Source organism: Mycetomoellerius zeteki, unplaced genomic scaffold (genome assembly GCF_001594055.1).
Source record: "Mycetomoellerius zeteki isolate Tzet28-1 unplaced genomic scaffold, Tzet1.0 scaffold106, whole genome shotgun sequence".
NCBI classification, from domain to species: Eukaryota; Metazoa; Arthropoda; class Insecta; order Hymenoptera; family Formicidae; genus Mycetomoellerius; species Mycetomoellerius zeteki.
In genome coordinates this window covers 14,891-33,943 of record NW_017255975.1, presented here as the reverse complement: position 1 = coordinate 33,943, position 19,053 = coordinate 14,891, and the positions used below count along the sequence as shown (strand labels likewise).

At 33.4% G+C, this 19,053-nt stretch overlaps 2 protein-coding genes across 2 annotated transcripts in view; one reads left to right on the top strand and one right to left on the bottom strand.

Moving 5' to 3' along the window:
* Atg3 (Autophagy-related protein 3) overlaps nucleotides 1–4,044 on the bottom strand; it is a 6,871-nt gene extending 2,827 nt beyond the window's left edge. Inside the window, exons 1-3 of the mRNA XM_018450627.1 lie at nucleotides 3,695–4,044; nucleotides 108–296; nucleotides 1–22 (exon numbers count right to left, since the gene is read on the bottom strand). The exon at nucleotides 1–22 is cut by the window's left edge and continues 215 nt beyond it. Of these exons, the coding sequence (XP_018306129.1) occupies nucleotides 1–22; nucleotides 108–296; nucleotides 3,695–3,766 (283 nt within the window). The 5' untranslated portion in view covers nucleotides 3,767–4,044. The remainder of the gene's footprint in view (nucleotides 23–107; nucleotides 297–3,694) is intronic.
* A 2,408-nt stretch (nucleotides 4,045–6,452) lies between these two features.
* On the top strand, nucleotides 6,453–14,112 carry LOC108724317 (uncharacterized). The gene is made up of 5 exons (XM_018450638.1): nucleotides 6,453–6,637; nucleotides 8,836–8,971; nucleotides 11,978–12,135; nucleotides 12,212–12,324; nucleotides 14,011–14,112. The coding sequence occupies exons 1-5, from the start codon at nucleotides 6,492–6,494 to the stop codon at nucleotides 14,055–14,057; spliced, it is 600 nt and encodes a 199-aa protein (XP_018306140.1). The 5' UTR covers nucleotides 6,453–6,491; the 3' UTR covers nucleotides 14,058–14,112.
* The last annotated feature ends 4,941 nt before the right edge of the window (nucleotides 14,113–19,053 follow it).

Here is a 19,053-nt window from a genome sequence, read left to right as displayed (position 1 = left end):
CCTGCTCATTGCTGTATTCCATCTACAAATAGAGGACACAAATGGTATTATGTCCAAGGTGAAGAGAAAAAACAAAAATTGCAAGCTATTTTTAGCTATAATATTACCTGTTTACATCGACGCGTGCAGGGAACGTTACGAGTAAGAAGGAACTGTTTATCCTTTGGTAAGTAAGACTTGGCCCTATCCTCATCGCCGGTAGCCCATTGCCACGTGGGACAATGATGCACCAAATGGTCGCCGGCTGCTACAAACTCCTCTGGTGTCAAGACACCAGTTTCTCGGAATTTGCTCTCCTTAAAAGAATCATGCGATTTCATATAAATATACAGGGTGTCCCATTTTAAATAATGCATTAAGATTTCTCGAAAACTATGGTAGATACGGAAAAATGTTTCAAACAAGTTGTATGGTTCGGAGGGGGACATAAGAAGGTACCATTGATTTGACCTTGGGTGGCGTCGCCAAAGCCAGGTCAAGGTCATGTCTATCAATTTTTAAAAATGGAACCCCCTATTTTTCATTACATTTTCTTGTAGCTTACCTCGAGAGCTTTTCAAAACAATATAATAAAAAACGTAATAAAGAAAAAGGACTACGAGCCAAAAATTAATCGTTATAATTTAAAGGTTAAAAATAAACAATTGTATCATTAAGTCGAAAATATTATAAACTTTAATAGAAAAACAAACGTTTCGATCGCGATCATTATCAATGTTTACATAAATTAGTCAGTATGGTAAAACAAATATAATGAAAAATTACATGGAGAATCGAGTAAAATAAAGAAAAATTATACAAATTATAAAAATATTTCGTTCTCTCTAATTGTTGAAACGCTAACATGGACATAGTCGACGATGATTATTGAAAGTTGGTACGTCTATAAAGCTGGACCCCCCACCATCGAAAATAAAGTTCGGAATAGATCAAAAATTTAGTGCTTTTTAGGTGCTAATTTAGTACTCTATCATGAATTTTAGTGCTCAAACGAATTTTAGTAGCAAAAAAAAAATGGGGGGTCCAGCTTTATATAAAGCTGGACACCCCATAATAGAAAAAATATATACAGAGCTCGTATAGAAAAACTAAGTACACAGGGATTTTAGTGCTAATTTAGTGCTCCAAAATAGACCAAAATATTTTCAATTATGGCGTTACTTTAAATATACCAACATATTTTAAGTACTGCACTGTCGTATACGTTCCGAAAGAGCGCGCGCCTCGTTCTAAAATTCGTTCCCCGATCGTCCAAGAATTTGGTGCTCGCAAGATATTGGTATTAAAATGTTCCTTAGACATCGTAGTATCAAAATATATGCATTTCCAATTTTAGTGCTAACTTAAAGTGACTGAAAATAATTAAAAAGTCGCGAAAGAGCGCGCGCCGCGCTCTAAAATTCGCTCCCCGGTCGTCCAAGAATTTGGTGCTCGCAAGATATTGGTATTAAAATGTTCCTTAGATATCGTAGTATCAAAATATATGCATTTCCGATTTTAGTGCTAACTTAAAATGACTGAAAATAATTAAAAAGTCGCGAAAGAGCGCGCGCCGCGCTTCATAAAAGAAATTTTATCTAATATAAAATTGTTAAAAAATATTTGTCTAAAAAAAGAATTAAGATTCTTATTAATAAGTTAAAATTATGTTGTGGCATAATAAAAATAAGTTTTATTTTAGTTTAGACATAAGTTTAATTCAATATAAATTATTATTACGTTAGAGATATAATAAAAATTTGGAATTGGAGATATAATAAAAATTTAGAATGTTGGGAGTTAAGGAATTTTAAATAGTCTATGATAAAATAAATTAAAACCTCTTCGTGTAATCGAGTATACATTTCAAAGCAACTATTATACGAATATTATTAAATCAGATTAGTGGAATTGTTTAACGTAGTCAATTCCAGTATGTCCAATAAATAATAATACAATAAAAAAAGAGTTAAGTAAAAGAAATCATTGAAAACTATTTAGACAGCCAAATTGATTGACAACAAATTTTGCAAAGTATCTGCTACAAATTTTGGCAGAACGCTAATGAAAATCTGCTTACAGAATATATAATAATTGTTTAAATGGGACACATCATTTAAATGATAATAATATATGGCAGAGATTCTGTTAGATTCTGCTCGGTTTTTGTAGTCAAGCCTATGTACAGAATATGATTCCTCCTTCCAGAATATGACTTCTCAAAAATTAAAATAAAGTATATAGTTGAATCAAGAGCTATGAGAATCGACGCTATTAACGGTGCATAATTAAAATTAATTATATGATATTTATTATTAAGTCTAATCATAACTTACAATCACATTCGACAACACAACTATATTTGAATGTTTCGGCTCCAAATTTGAGTCACCTTAAACGAAATTAGTATCAAAAAGCTTAATGAATACTGTGTTTCGTGTTTAGCATACTAATTTTCATTAACTTTCTGATATTATTTTTGTTGAGTGAGGATGACTCAAATTCAGAGTCGAAATGTTCAAACATAGTTGAAAATTCTTGAATGTGATTGTAAGTTATATAACTCTTAGATTTACTAATATTAAATTATTTATTTTAATTAATCGCATCATTAACAGCGTCGACTCTCATTCTGTAAAATATCTACTACAATAAATTTTAAATAAATTTTAAACAAAATTTAAATAAATTTTGATAAAATTTCAGTAAAAAAATCTGTTAACAGAATGATAGGATTTACTGCAGAAATCGAATAGAATATTATCGTTTAAATAAATAAATACATATATATATATATGACAAATTCGTTCGGTTTCTGTTGTCAGATTAATATCCATTTTCACCAATATAGATTAACTTTAATCTCGGTTCAACTTAGGCCGGAATCAGACTATGCATTGAAGATTGAGATTAAAGATTAAAAGATTGAAATTTGACCAATCAAAACAATAAAAACTAAAATTGTTTTGTCCTCATTGATCAAATTTCAATTCTTCAATCTTCAATCTTAATCTTCAAGGGTATATTTGAATTCCCATCTGGATGCTCCCTGAATATCATGGCATCCTTGTTTACTGAACATTAAATAAGGATGAGGTGACATCCAAGGAACACCCAGGTGAAAATCAGAACATGCCTCAATGCCTAGTCTGATTCTGGCCTAACTCTTCATCTTTTTCTAGTTTTAAAAATTAAAAAAAAGATGAAAAATAAGTTGAACCGAGATTAAAATTAATCTATATGGGTGGAAACAAGCATAAATCAATAGATCATAAACTTAATGCAAATGTATTATTAATATCAATCTGCTGAAGTAATACTTCCTTAAAATATGTTGGCATACTGTTAACATTGTGTTTATTACCCAAATAGCAAAGTGTGTCTTGGCAAAATCACATAAATCTGTGATTGCTTATGTTACTGGCAACTTTTATCATATCATAAAGGCATCAAGTTATCAACAAATGAGGACTCAGTTGCTGCAATTCTAATAGCAATACATACTTAGCAAGCAACATGCCAAACACATTGCTATCTGGGTAAGTATGAATAATGAAAGTGGCTTATCTTGGTTTATATTTGTGAGGAAGTTCACATTGTCTTATTACGAATTTTTAAGATCTAAAGACAATTCGAGCGCGGATAAAGCTGAAATATGTCATTATTCGAAACTCTCAACATACATAATATCAATTGGAAGCAGATGAGAATTTACCTTCAGTACCGGCGTCAAGTATTCGGCGACGCCCAACGCAGTACCCTTCACAGAATTTATTACGCTTTGCATTGTCTACAATTTGTACGCGACAATATCGGAGCGAGACAGACAGGCGGATGGATAGCCTGCAGCCGATGCACAGACGTGTGAAAAGAGACAACAATGTCGTTCAGCTGAGTTTCATTTTGAGTTCGCGATAAAAGAGCCTTTCCTTCTTGCGTCACGATATCCGCAAGATTATTCTCTTTTTTTCGACTCGCCGAATCAATTCACGTTCGAACCAAGTAGCACGCAAATCTCAACTTCAGAATGTCTTCAGAACCTCACACAGGGTTTGTTCGCGGCGCATACTCTAACATGTTCTAATATGCTCCTACCATAGTTCTTACTCACTCCAATGCACTTGATAGAGTGAGTAGAAGCTATGGTAGGAGCATGTTGAAGCATGTTGGAGCTTGCGATGCGATCACGTTTAAAGGTGTATTCACATGCAAGCGTCAAAAGCAGCGGAAGCAATCAGCTAGGGCTACGTTTGGTACAAGAAGACTAGAACTAAGGAGGATCAACTCGTGCCAATAGCGGTAGTGGGGGTGAGGCAAAAAGTGGCGACGGATAACTTCCCCCACTCTTGCGCTTCATTAGTCCTCTCTGTCGCTCTATATAGTTGTCGCTCTATCGTTCTATAATCGTCACTTTGTCGCTCTTATATCGAACTTTCACACAATGCGCAGTGCCCCTGCACATCGTGTGAATAGCCGCGGACGTTTTTTGACTCACCCCCACCACGCGAGTTGATCCTCCTTAGTTCTAGTCTTCTTGGTTTGGTAACATCACCCGAGTGCCCCCGCGTATCGTTTCATTCTTGTTATTCATTCACTGGGTGCGTTCAGCAGAACGTTTGTTTTGCAACTGTTGTAAGTTTCCTTCGCGCTAATTGGATCATACTTTTAGATATAGAAGAATGGTCCTATCTCAGCAGACAATCATAAAACGGTTGCAAAACTGTTGAGTCTGCTGAACGCAGCCAATGTTAAATAAAGAGAAAATGATACACGGGGGCACCCGGGTGATGTTTCCGAACGCAGCCTAGTAAGCCTAGTGTAAAAAATATTTTTACGTCACTGTACCTGTATCACCTGTAAAAATCGCTTCATTGATTGGTTGTTGTTTCCGCTGCTTGATGCTCGACGCTTGCATGTGAATGCACCTTTCGTTTCAAAATTCTTTCCATCTCTAACTGGTCCTCGTTTTTTTGCTAGTCCGATTTTTGCACTTAAAAACAACGCAAAAACTCATTTTTAGAAACGTAACTTTGCTATAAAGTGCCGTAAACAGACCAAAACAGATATGAGATGAGAATCGTTTCGTTGATAAATATGTAGGCTGTGTTCCAAATTTACTAGCAGTCAATTTTGGAACACAGCCGTAAGGCCGGAATCAGACTACTATTTGAAGATTTAGATTGAAGATTGAAAAATTCAAATTTGACCAATCGAAACGAAAGGAGCTAAAATTTCTTTGTCCTTATTGGTCAAATTTCAATCTTCAATCTTCAACCTCAATCTTCAATGCGTAATCTGATTCCGGCCTAATGCCCGTGTCACACTACGGATTGTGGACGCGGATCGGATTGGGATTGCGGATCGTTGGATTTGGATTCTTCGTTCACACTACGGACTACGGATTCAATTTGCAACATATAATTGCTGTATCGCACATGTCGTGTCGTTAATACAGTGTCGTCGACGTTTGCTGTGTATAGGGTGGCTAATGGCATTCCGAATTTTGTGGGACGTCCCGATTTTTAATTTTCTATAAACACGTCTCTATGGCTGCGGTCCACTTGACGCTACAAACGCTTCGAAACATTCTTTGATTAGTCAATTCGTAAAATTCTTCGTTCTGATTGGTCGCTCAAACGCTTCGAAGCGTTTGTAGCGTCAAACGGACCGCAGCCTATGATTAACATAGGTAACCACAACAAACAATGCTTATTCATCCATCATAAATGGGTCACGTGACCAAACTCGATGTTTTATTGGCTTGGATCACGATTACGGATCGCAAAAATAGAGAGCCGTCTATTCTGCAATCTACAATCCGGATCCGAAACTGCCTTGTCTTGATTGGCTGAATTCCGATCCGCGTCCACAATCCGTAGTGTGACACGGGCATAAGAGGCGAAGTAGCCGAATGTTAGCGAGTCTCGGCGAAATAAGCCGACGTCAAAAGAGGGAGGCTATGATGGGATGGCTCCCGTTTTACCCCGATTATCACATCCTCCCTTGCCCGAAATAGCAGCTCCGTCTATGGCTGCGTTCCACTTAACGCTCGCAACGCTCGCGAGCATCGTTTGTCCTTGTGTAATATTTGATAAACGACAAAGATGAAATGATTCCACGAGCGTTGTGAGCGTTAAGTGGAACGCAGCCTATATGTCATTGAACACTCCATGACTCCACTGACTCCACTGTGGCACAGTGATGCGAATTCCGGGCCGCTTGCAGCACGCGATCAGCGCCATCGGTCGGCGGCCTGGCGCAACCGGTGCAACAAGCACGAGCCCGTGTCCGTGTGACTTGATAGTTAGAAGCGTGCCGACTATACTCTGAACGAGTGCGAAAAGGTTAGAGTATAGTCAGCACGCTTCTAACTACCAAGTCACACGGACACGGGTTCGTGCTTGTTGCTACCAGTTGCGCCAGGTCGCCGAGCGGTGGCGCTGATCGCATGCTGCAAGCGGCCCGGAATTCGCATCACTGCTGTGGCACTGTCTCCACTTGGGAATTCAAAGATGGCACGAGAGCTTCATGCGTGCCTCGTACGCTACTTTTTACGTCTAGAAAGATTGGACGACAAATGGAGAGAATTATTGAAGAAGGCTGAGAGATCGCTCGAAGGTCTAGCTAATCGAACGGAGCAATTGCGACATGTCACGAAGTAAGTGGACAACAATTGGCTTCTCTGGCGATCGCATTTCTCCGCGGTGCTGTCGTCTGCCATACATTCTCTAACTACGCATTACACGCATTCTACAATAAGCCATTAGTCATAAATCAGAAGTTAGAAGCTGGAAAATGACCAATTACAGTCGTCAATTTCCAGCTTCTATTCTAACTTTTGATTTATGATTAATGTCTTATTGTAGAATGGCCATTATGCTGATTCTACAATGGGTACATTCAGAAGCGACGACCACTCACTGAGCGCTCACTGAGTGCTCACTGAGTAAAAAAGGGATTAATCTCTTTTTTTACTCAGTGAGCGCTGTCATTGAGCACTCGTAGTACTGAATGCGTCCAATGAGTCGGTAATCGGAAATCTTAAGTTTTAACTAGTTTTAACCTAAGTAGATGACTGATTTTTTGTCTATCTACTAGTTGTTAGTTGTACAGCGAGTCATTTAATTCGATTAATGGGAAGTAATAAGAAAGTCGAATTTGGTCAGTCTTAAAAAAATCGATAGTCTTAGTCGTACAAGTTGGCTGTTTGCCAACTTCATCGAGTCATCGATAAGACTTAGGACTACCGACTACCGACTCATTGTGGAATCAGCTTTAAAGTAGTAAATTTGTGTTTTAGAGCAGAGAACTTGTTTTAAAGTAGCGAATTTGTGACCGCAGCGCATGATTGCATCGCAGTATTCGTGGCTGTGACAGATTTTATGTGAAAACGCGTTGAATAAGCTTAATTTTATCGATTTATGAGGATTGTGCTGAACTGTATAATTATCTTTTGTATTATATTATAGTATTCTACAATTACATAATTATACGAAGCTGTCCGAAAACATGTTGACAAGGGGAAGAATAGAACGAAGCAGCAGTTGGAATTATCCGATAAATCGTTATATAAATGATATCATATTTAATATAAAAAAATTTTTCATGCATAAATATGTATAAATATGTATATAAACATACATAAATATTCATAAACGTACATAATTTTATATGAAATATGTCCATGCATGTTCATACATTTTTCTTTCTTCTGTAAAATTATCTTTTAATGTAATAGAAATAACAATAGTAATGTGAAAAAACATTAGAAATAATTAAAAGGATAATTTTCACACTATTTATTTTAGAAAAAATCAGGTTTAAAGAAATGTAAAAAAATTACTTATGTATAATTGTATGTAATTATGCATAATTGTTTGTGAGCAATTTTTTTAAATATTTTTCCAAACTTGTTTATTTTTAAAACAAACAATGTGAAAATTATCCCTTTAATTATTTTTTATGTTTTCACATTACTATTGTTATTTGTATTACACTAAAAAGTAATTTTACAAAAGAAAGAGGAATGTACATATAATGGACATTTCATATATGACTATATCTATGTTTATGAATATTTATGAATATTTATACATATTTAAGAAAGAGGGATGTATGAATATGTATGTATGGACATATTTTTCTATGTTTATGAATATTTATGAATATTTATACATATTTTTATACATATTGATGTATAAAAAATTTTTTACTGGGATATATTTTTAATAATGATCTATTATTTGTCACAATTATGGATCGTTATTGAAAATATGTATTAAGTATGATTCTGCATTCACATACCGATTTATCAAGTAATTCCAACTTCTGCTTCATATACTTCCTCTTGTCAATGCATTTCCATATCAGTAATTTTTATCTTTATTGTTTAAACAAATGTGTGAAGCAAGTCTTAAGGATAATGTCTGTAAGACGTCATAAGGATAATATCTGTAAGACGTTATGAAGATATAATTCTATAAAACGTTATAAGGGACAAGTCTGTAAGACGTCTTAAGGATAATGTCTTTAGGATATCATAAATCGATGCATAAGATATTTCAAAGACGTCATATAGACGTCATTCTGATAGGTACTTCCAAAAAAATGTCTCATGAATTTTAGGACGTCTTTATGATGTCTTATAAGACATCTCAATGTTCTCTGGGACAATTACCTAATCCTATGCGAGTGCAAGCACAAAGCGCTTATATCGACACAATCATGAAAATTTGAATAGTTTGAATAATAGTTTTCGAATGTAAAAGTAAATTAATAATCTAATTCATAAATAATATAAGAAAACAAATCGGTTTCTTAACGTCGATTAATTGATTAATTTTCTTTGCTGTGCAGTGAAAAAATAGACGGAGCAGAAGATAGCATAGATCAGGAAATGCGAGAAAGACTGATATTTAAAATCCTTATGGGCCTCGAGGAAGAAATTGCATTTCTCTTGAATATCCTGACGCAATTTAATGATGCAAATCAGGTACTATCTTCATTCTGCAAATTAATATAGAAAACACGACATTTAAATAGGGTTGGCAAAAAGACCACTTTTTTTTGTTTTGACCTAGCCAGTGGTTAAAACTGGTTTTAACCGGTCAAAATCAGTAATCAAAATGTATTTTTGTATTTTAAGAACTTTTAACGATTTTTTATTGTTGCAAGCTCATCAGATGTTGCCTAATGTGCTTCGATAGTTTCCACCGTTTCTAGCTTTAACTTTTTTTTTCTTCCTACCTCTCTAAAAGATATCTGATCTATAATACTAGTGCTCTCACAGTGTGCGTTGTACAGCCAATTCCCAAAATTGGTAACAATGTATCAAATTTTAAATATAAAAAGCAAAAAATTCAATGATATAATTGATTTTACTGATTACTAAATATTAGATTGTCCAGATTACCCGAGTATTTTATTTCGTTTTAGCACCCGGGGAAAAAAGTTTATATATAATTATATATAATTATATTTGACCATAGCACAATCATATATGGATTTTGTCTCTATATGATCATATACATATGTATATATATTAATTAAAAAATATTTTGGCGAATGTGTGTGTGTGTGTGTGTGTGTATGTGTGATCGCTCTCCAAGCGGTATTACATTTTGCACCGCTCGGAAAGCGACCACTCGCCAATGTTTTTAAATTAATAACTAATTAAAAAAAAATTTTTTTTTAATTAATATAACTAAATTTTATATCTTTTTTGCAAAATAGTAGAAAAATTTTATGTTAATGTACAGATACAAGCGTTTTGACACTTATCGTCAACTAATTTATATAATCATAAATCGCGTACTTACCATATGATAAGAATGATGTAGTTATGCGTGCATTAAATCAAACTGAACAAGGAAGTTCTCTATTATACCTTAAGATATAATAGAGGAATTTCTTGTTAAGTTTGACTCTTAATGCACGCATAACTAAAATCGTAATAATGGAAAACTAAATATATTTAAATATAAAATTTTAAATATATTTATATATAAAATTTTTAATACGTCTATGTGTATATAATGTATTAATTAAGGCATCATTCTCGCAGAAAAATTACATAAAAGAATATGAATTTAAGCTATGTAATTATATATGATACATATATTAATATTATAAGAAAAAATATGTCATACATGATCATATATAATTACATATGATTCATATATAGCAAAAATATGTCATATATGATCCCATGTATGATCATATATAGCAAAATACGTCATATGTGATTCCATGTATGATTATATATAATTATATATGATTCATATATAGCAAAATATGTCATATATGATCCCATGTATGATCATATATAATTATATATGCTTTCATATACGACTATATACAGGGTGTCTTATGGGAATATGTTAAAACTAATCAGCTGTCATTTTCGAAGATATTCAGTTATTGAAAAAACAAAAATTGCGCTGAAAAGAGGAAAGTCTGCAATTTTTAATGAGTATAAATAAAGTTTAACAAAATGTTTGTGTATCAATTAATTTAGGTTTTATTGGAATTGTAGAAAAATAAATTTTTTAAACACAAAAGGGACGTATTTATAAATATTTAATGAATATATGTATACTAAACTATAACTGACGTGATGATTTTAACATATACCAATTTTAAGATATATGTATACAGGGTAAGTCACTTAAGACCGGCCACCCGAATAACACCCACAGTTTTGGAGATAGGAAAAATGTTTCAGATGAAAGTGGAATGGTTTCAAGGGGGACGTATTTTGGTCATGTTGTCTTTCTTCTAAGTGGAAGCGCTAAAAAGATATATAGGTCACCTTCATTTTTTTAAACGAAATTGTATAATTTTTTTTATACGCTATGGTCCCACTAATCGTTCTGCATATAAAAGTATTAAGGTAGTGATAATAAGATAGTGAATAATGATAAATACAACATAAACTAAATATTATGTAAAAAAAAAATATCAAATAATCAATTTTACCAAAAAAAAAACCCAAAAAACCCCAATAAAACCCAGTGGTGCGTGCGTGCGTGCGTGTGGGTTGAGTTTTTTTTAAAAAAGCCCGGGTTTTTTTCCAACCCTGACGATATTATTCATCATTATTCATCATAGTTTGTAATTTTACAAACTAAAAATGCTTCAAACATTGTGTTTCCAGCTTAACTATACATGCGTTAGAATTCCACAATCTAAGGTTACTGGTTGCGTTCAGCAGAAAAAGCAGCTGTGTAACTGTAAAATTCTTTAATGACTGATTTGCATTTAGATTCAGTGAGGAATTAAGGGAAAGACCAATCATGTTATAGAATTTTGCAACAGCAAAACTCCTTTTTTTCTGCAGAATGGAATCAATCGACAATCACACATAAAATGGAGTTATGATTATGCTGAGGAAATGTATCTGAAAGATGCATCTAAAAATCAGTTCAGATGCTATGTTTTTTTATCTAGATACAGATACAAATACTTGAATTTGAATGTACCTCAGATACAGGTTAGATACACAAAATGTATCTCTATACATGTATCTAGATACATGTATAGAGATACTGCCCAACACTGATTATATATAATTATATATAAACTTTTTTCCCCGAGTAGTTAGTACTGAAGTGCAATGTTCTAAAAGTGCACCTTAACCACTGACAGAAAATAATTTAATAACAAAAATAATATTTTCTTTCTATTTTTATATTGTTTTTATATTCTTTATGTATGCAATAAGAATGTTTGTTTCGCTTAAACTTACTACGTGATATACAATATATAATAAAATTTTCTGACTTATTTTGATCTAATTTTTATTCTTTCATCTCTATCTTAATTCTAGTCTCAATCAGTTAACTTAAAAACTGTGTTAATAGTAATGCACAGGATAAAATATTATTTTTAAATTTTGACCAGGTGTCCAAAATCGATTTTGACCGGGGCGGTTAAAATCACTGGTTAAAATCACACTGTCCGATTCCTGCCAACCCTGCATTTGAATCTACGATTTCAGGATTTGAAGAATTATTTGATTAATTTAGAAAACGCTAGAAGCAAGATATCTTTAAGGGACGAAATAATGCAAGAATTAATTAAGGGAACACCTTATCGACCAGTGCTTGAACTACTCCTGCAGTGGGCTATGGAGGGTTATCAGTTCTTTCATAACATGTATTCATCTTTTTAAGAATAGTTGTAATAAATTTCTTAATATAATATCTAATTTACCGTGTTTTGTATGCATCAGGTATCTTCGTATCAGTGATTGTATTAAATCAATTGATTACAAGATAGAGGAGACTGTTAACAATCTGATTTCTTCTTTTGTGGAAGAGGATCATGGAAGGAAGAATATAAATAGTAGGTGTAATTTATTTCTTCATTTCTTTTGCATCCAATAAAAGTAATAAAAGCTATTAAAAGAATATATCCACATATATGAACCCAGTAAACGAGAATGGATTGAAACGGACTCAGTTCTTCAGAAAAACTCATTCGCGAACGTTAAATGAATCCTTTTCAATCCGAATGCATTTTGATTCTTTTTTACAATTATATATAATCATCTGGCAGTTTTAAAATACGTTATCGTAAATTGAAAAATATAATTGTAATTGTTTAATGGTTAAACTTTAACTTATTTAGTACTCCTCAATTCAAAATTCTGAATAGGAAATGCAGTTTTTCAATTCTTTTGATTGGATTCCTTATTCGCAGAAATTCACATGACTCGTTCACGCGACAAATGAGCTCAATTTATGATTGGTCGAGATTTCAGATTACGGGACTTCCGCCATTATGCGCAATGGGTCACCTTTCTAATTCCACCATGATTCACACATACCGTCCCTTCCGTTTTAGATCGTATTGGCTTTTACATATAATGTTAAAGATAATTAATGAATTATAAATTCTCCTTATAAGCGCAAAATATTCCTAGAATGTTATATGAAAAATTAAAATAATATAATATTTATTAACATGCTCCTACCATAGTTCTTACTCACTCTATCAAGCGCGTTGGAGTGAGTAAGAGCTATGGTAGGAGCATATTGGAACATGCGACGCGAACAAACCTTAGGACTCTAGTAAGCCGTAAGAAGTCGGCCAATCACAGTTGAATATGAAAAAAGTAATCAACTGTGATTGACCAATTTCTTACGACTTATGATTTGCGATCCTATTGTAGAACAGGCATAAGCGTGTACAGAATAGCATCCTAAGGTTAGTACTTAACGTAACGTAACGCGTTAATAAGGTACAGCCACAATAGAAGGAATAAGGAAAACGATTCCTTACAGAATCAATCTATCAGAAACCGTGTATTCCGGTGTATCCGATTTCTGATAGGTTGAAATCTTCATTTTTTATTCCTTCTATTATGGTTGCACCCTTACGGATATTTTTGTACGGATACATATACATACGGTAGTGGTTAAAATCACATCTTTGATCATTATTTCAAAGTGCAGTACGTCGAATTTGCTAGTATATTTGCTTCGAACGTATCTCTAACCTCGGATCTACAATAAGGTTTCAATAAGCCTTAAGTCATAAGAAATGGACGAATCATAGTCGATTATTCTCCTCGAATTCGACTGTAATTGGTCAATTTCTTACGACTTAAAACACCTATTGTAGATCGGCTTACAACTTAAGGCTTAAAACACCTATTGTAGATCCGGGGTTACCCCGCAAACACAATAGAGTAATAAGCCTTAAGCCTTAAGGAATTGACCAATCATAGTCGATTATTCTTCTCACATTCAATTATGAATGATCAATTTCTTAAGGCTTACTACCCTATTGTGTTTGCGGGGTTGTACATATATATTTAGGTTCAGTTAAGTCCAAAACATAATGCGAGGGAATAGCAATAGCGATAGGAATAACATGATTTCAATCAGAAATCGGATACACCGAAATACACAGTTTCTAATAGGTTGAAACTATGTTATTCCTATCGCTATTCCCTCGCATTGTGTCTTGGGTTTTATTCAAATATTATGTACAGGAAGATTTAACAAAAATCATTTCTTTTTTTAGAAATCCTCGCTTTTACGCAATTTTTGGATAAGGAGAGTCTTCATTAGAAAGGAAGAGATACATGGATCCAATGAAGCAAGGAAGTTCAAGTGGATAAAATTATGCGAAAATGAAAATATTTATACATATATATATATATAAATTATTTTCTCCTTCTACTTTCTCCTTCTCTGTATGGAAACTGCTTTTTTAATAAATATTTTCTATTACACATAAAGAATAGTGTAACTGATTACTGATATAAGATAACTGTATGCAACCAAAATAATTCTTTTTCTTCACATATATTCAAATTAGAGATAAAATGTAATACAAGTGTACGTGTCGTTCCGCGATATCAAATAACTTACGTTTTTTTATGTACATTTGAAGTTTTATGCACATTTAAAGAGGTTATTTCGGCCACAATGCAAGATGAAATTTTGCAATTGTCTGAAAATCATATATTTTATATATATGAAATTAGTCACTACATTAGAAAATGATAAAATTAAAGCAATTGAAGCAAAGCAAAATGGTGAAAATATCAGAATTGCTTAAAATTTTCGACCTTTCTATAAAAGCGGTCATAATAAGTCATAACGCATTTCCTTTGAAGTTAGCTGCGTATAAAGCTGCGGTCCGATTGAGGCTTACAACGCTTACGAATCATGGAAAGTTGTATAGACGCGGTTATTACTTTTACAATTTTTTGGGTAATAACAGAAAATTATAAAGTTGTAGCCGAAATGATTGTTGCATTTCGTAAAATAGGAGTCAATATATCGTTGAAAATCCACTTTTTGCACAATCATTTGAATTTCTTTCCTGACAACTTAGGCGATTTTTAATGACGAACATAGCGAGCGTTTTCATCAAAATATTCCTACAATCGAACAACATTTTAAAAGAAATGACTCTCGTCACATATGCTTATAGCGAATACTGCTGATCGATTTGACGCGACACACAACAAGATCAGAATTAAATGCCAAAGCAAACGTTTTTCTCACGAAATAATGTTTTTTTGTATGTTTAATTAATAAATTTTTTAACTTTAAAATTTAAATTAACTTTAATAACTTTAAATTTAATTCTCTTTATTTTAATTTTCTTTATATATTGTCTCAGAACTTTTAAGTTAAATGATCTTTTTTACTCTCTTCGCATTGTCTAAATTTCCAATTGTTTGCGCTTTTGATCGAAATTCTCACATAAAACTAACTCTTGACTTAAGAAACAATAATCTTGCGCCAACAATCTTTATACAATGTAACTATCAACTTAACATAATTCTTGATAATTTATAATCGATACCAACGTGATACCTTAATAATCTCGAAGTCACATTTTACCCATTGGAGAAAATGGAAAAATTGACAACAGCTTCTAAACTATAAGTGAGATCGAATTTAATTTTTTAATTATTTAATATCATTTAATTTTTGAGAGCGAATATTATATTAATTTTCAAATAAATTGTTTTAATTATGCGCTAACATTGAGAATGATCCGATGAGGATCGAAACGTCTGTTTGTTTATAATTGACATATGTTATTAAAATTTTAAATTTTGTCTATTTTGTATGTTTTATTTACTAACTTTTTAAATATTTTAACGACAGACTTTGGCTCGCGTAGCCTTTTCTTTTCTCGTTTTTTTAAAATTTGTTGAGCCTTATTGCTATCATATTTTAATTTTCTTTATTTTGTTAAAAAACAAGTAATAAATATATATATATTGCATTTAAATGAAGTTATGCAGAATACTTTTTCTCATTAATATTCACAAAGAAAATCATAGAAAGAGCCGAAAAAGAAGAAATTTGAGCGATTTTCAACTAAAATGCATTTTTTCATCATTTTGCTCCAATCGTTTTAATTTGATCGTTCCCTAGTGGAAAAAAATGTTTACGAAAAAGTATAAAAAAAACTACATAGATTGAGACAAGATTTTAGAAATTCTTAATTTTTCTTAGATATTTGTAGTAGGATGTAGAATGAGGCTTGTTTGTCTTAAAAATTCTTAGTTTTTCGTAGATATAATATTCGTAGTGGGACATAAAGTGTCGTTGTTTGAGGGCGAAGGATTTCTTGGTTTTTTAAAAACACTTGTCACTTCACGTTCCACTATGAATATCTATGAAAAATTAAGAATTTCTAACATCTTGTCTCAATCTATGTAGTTTTTCGTAAAATTTTTTTCTCATTCAGCGATCAATTTTACATGGAAATACATAATTTTCAAACAATCAGCAAAATTTTATCTTGCGCCGGACACGCTTGCCAGGTCATTCCCGTGACCCGCGCGCCAAGCGATCCGATCGGTGGGCCGTATATTCAGCAGCAATAAGCCGGGCGGATGCGCGTATTCGGTATTCTTTGGAGATTAATATTTCGTTAACTATTGCGAAAATTGTAAAATGGTAGAGGACTTTCCGTCTCAGTTTAATCTAGCTCTACTTGTCCACGAGCTCTGTCAGATGAATTATGAGACACCCTGTGTATATACAGGGTGTTTCCAAATTAAATGGCAAAACTTCGGGAGCGTGTAGAGGAGTAAAAAACTAAGAAAAAAAGTCCTATAGACATATGCTCCTTTTTGCTTTGTTTCGCAGGAAATCACGAAAAAAGAAAAAAATATATTTAATTTATTATTTTAATTATTTTATTTATAAACTTTTTAATGAAGATTTTGTTCGAAATGTGCACCTCTTGCAGCAATACAAGCATTGCATCTGTCAAACACGGCTCTTGTAGCAGCCAGGCACTGTTCTTGCGATATTCTGTTCGCTGCAGCTACGATACGATTTCTCAAATGTTGCTCTGATTGAATAGGCGAAGAATAAACTTCTTGCTTCAGAGTACCCCATGCATAGAAATCTAATGGCGTTAAGTCGGGCGAACGAGTTGCCCAATGTACTGCTCCTCCACGTCCAATCCATCGTTGTGGGAATTTTCTATCTAACCAGGTTCTAGCGACTCTGCTGTAATGAGCAGGGCATCCATCTAATTGAAACCACATTTCAGTACGTTGTTGTAATGGGATGTTTTCTAAATAGTCAGAAAATTCATTCTCCAAGAAATTTAGAAAACGGTCCCCATTTAATCTTGCAGGTAAAAAAAACGGTCCCACTAAAACGTCGTTCCAAATTCCAAGCCAGACATTAACAGAAAACTCTTGCTGAAATTTGTATTCTCTAACAGACCTGGGATTTTGATGAGCTTATATATATATATATATAAAAGTAATTGGAAAGAATAAGGGCAATGGGAATCAAGCGCAGAAGACGTCGCGCAAATAATACACTCATAAAGCGTAAATTCTTCTTTATTCTACTAAACGCGCTTACATGTGTCGGCTCACTTTTGAGCCTTCTTCAGAGACAACACAAACTAACATATATAAACTGTGAGTAAAAGTCTTGTCATGATGAGCTCCCCTACATATATACATATATATGTATATTATACATATATTTACTAAGCTGTACTGGATCGTTAAATATTACCGAATATTAAATATCCGGTGTCACATTTTTTTCGGATATCCGATAGGGCAATATATTATCCGACCGGGTACCGGATATTTCCCCGGATATCCGGTCAGATATCTGATACATGACTTTAAAAAAAAGATCAAGGGGTTAGCGTTAGACAGAATAAAAATTCTGCATCAATGACGCAAATTTTCGATACTTGATATCCGACTATCCGACTAGATAGTAAAAAAGTACCAGATAATACCAAATATCGGATATCCGGTGCATTTCTAATATTTACTTCGCGTGCATAATATCACGATTTACGCGTTAACTTCCAGGATGACGATAAATTTTATTATGACCCGTCCTTCGCTTTCTCTCCCTACCCTTAGTGCTTCCTCTTGGAGAAGTGCTCGCGCGCGGTTTCTTGTTCCGCGAGAGAGTCGCGGACGAAAGAGAGGCGTCGCAGGCGCCGACGCCAGCTATTGATTCCCTTGGATATATCCGTGGTTTCAAAAGTTACTATCACACACACCAGTGGGGGTGTCACCAGTGGCGAACCGCTCCTCGACCGCGGACAAGGTCCTTGCGCGTTTCCCCCTTTGGTCCCGGCAGGTGGGTAAAAAGATTTTACTTCCTTGATCTCTGCTTCGCGACGGAAAGACAAGCGAACCAGAACGATTCCGCGCGACGTTTCTCTCTCGTGACGGACATATACGTACGTCCACATGAAGTCGTCTCGGCGCTTATGTGAGAAAAGGAATTCGGATTTTCTATATCAATCATTAATACGTACAGTGAAGTGGAAGACTCGCGTGCGACGTTGATGTTACACATGCATCGAAAGGCCCCATATATACGCATATATATTTATTTTATTAAAAGTGAATCTTTCTCTCTCTCACAAATATGCGTAGAAAATTTAATGAAACTTGCGTCTGTGCACGCGTGCTAGAACGTGCAACTACGTCAAAGCAAAAATCAATTTCCAGTTTAAAGTTCTCTCAATCAATTTTTTTTATATAAGGGATATTTTATACGCAAATTTACGTAAGAAGGGCACGTATGTATTTGGAAAGGATATGTGCGCTTGATTGATACCTATGTGAAAGTATCATATGTATATATATGTATATATATATATATATATGTATGTATTATACATATCAATACAAGTTGAACCCATAAGAGTGTACACATATGAACAATTTCTGTATGAAAGAATTAAAGTTGACCACAATTAAACAACAAACTATAATAAATTCGCGCGAGCATGTATAATAACGATCACAAATAGCGCATTATTGACTCACCGTAATTATACAATTTTAATATAATTTCTCTTTTTATATTTATTATAACATATATTTATACATATATTATAATATACTATATTATATTAATTTTGTATTAATTTATAATTATCACAAACATCTATTTTTCTTTTTAGGAAAATTTATAATTTTTTTATACGTGATTTTTGTTGACCACTTTGTATAGTGTCCGTTTTCATCTTTTATTAATAACCATTTCCATTATTTTCTTGACAGGATGAAGCGCCTAGATCTTTTCGTTTAAT

Bases quoted from the DNA above. Each gene is read 5' to 3' on its own strand.
- LOC108724317 (XM_018450638.1), top strand. From the start codon at position 6,492: ATGGCACGAGAGCTTCATGCGTGCCTCGTACGCTACTTTTTACGTCTA. The intron at 6,638-8,835 runs GTAAGTGGACAA...TTTGCTGTGCAG, and splicing joins CAATTGCGACATGTCACGAA to TGAAAAAATAGACGGAGCAG. The intron at 8,972-11,977 runs GTACTATCTTCA...CTACGATTTCAG, and splicing joins AATTTAATGATGCAAATCAG to GATTTGAAGAATTATTTGAT.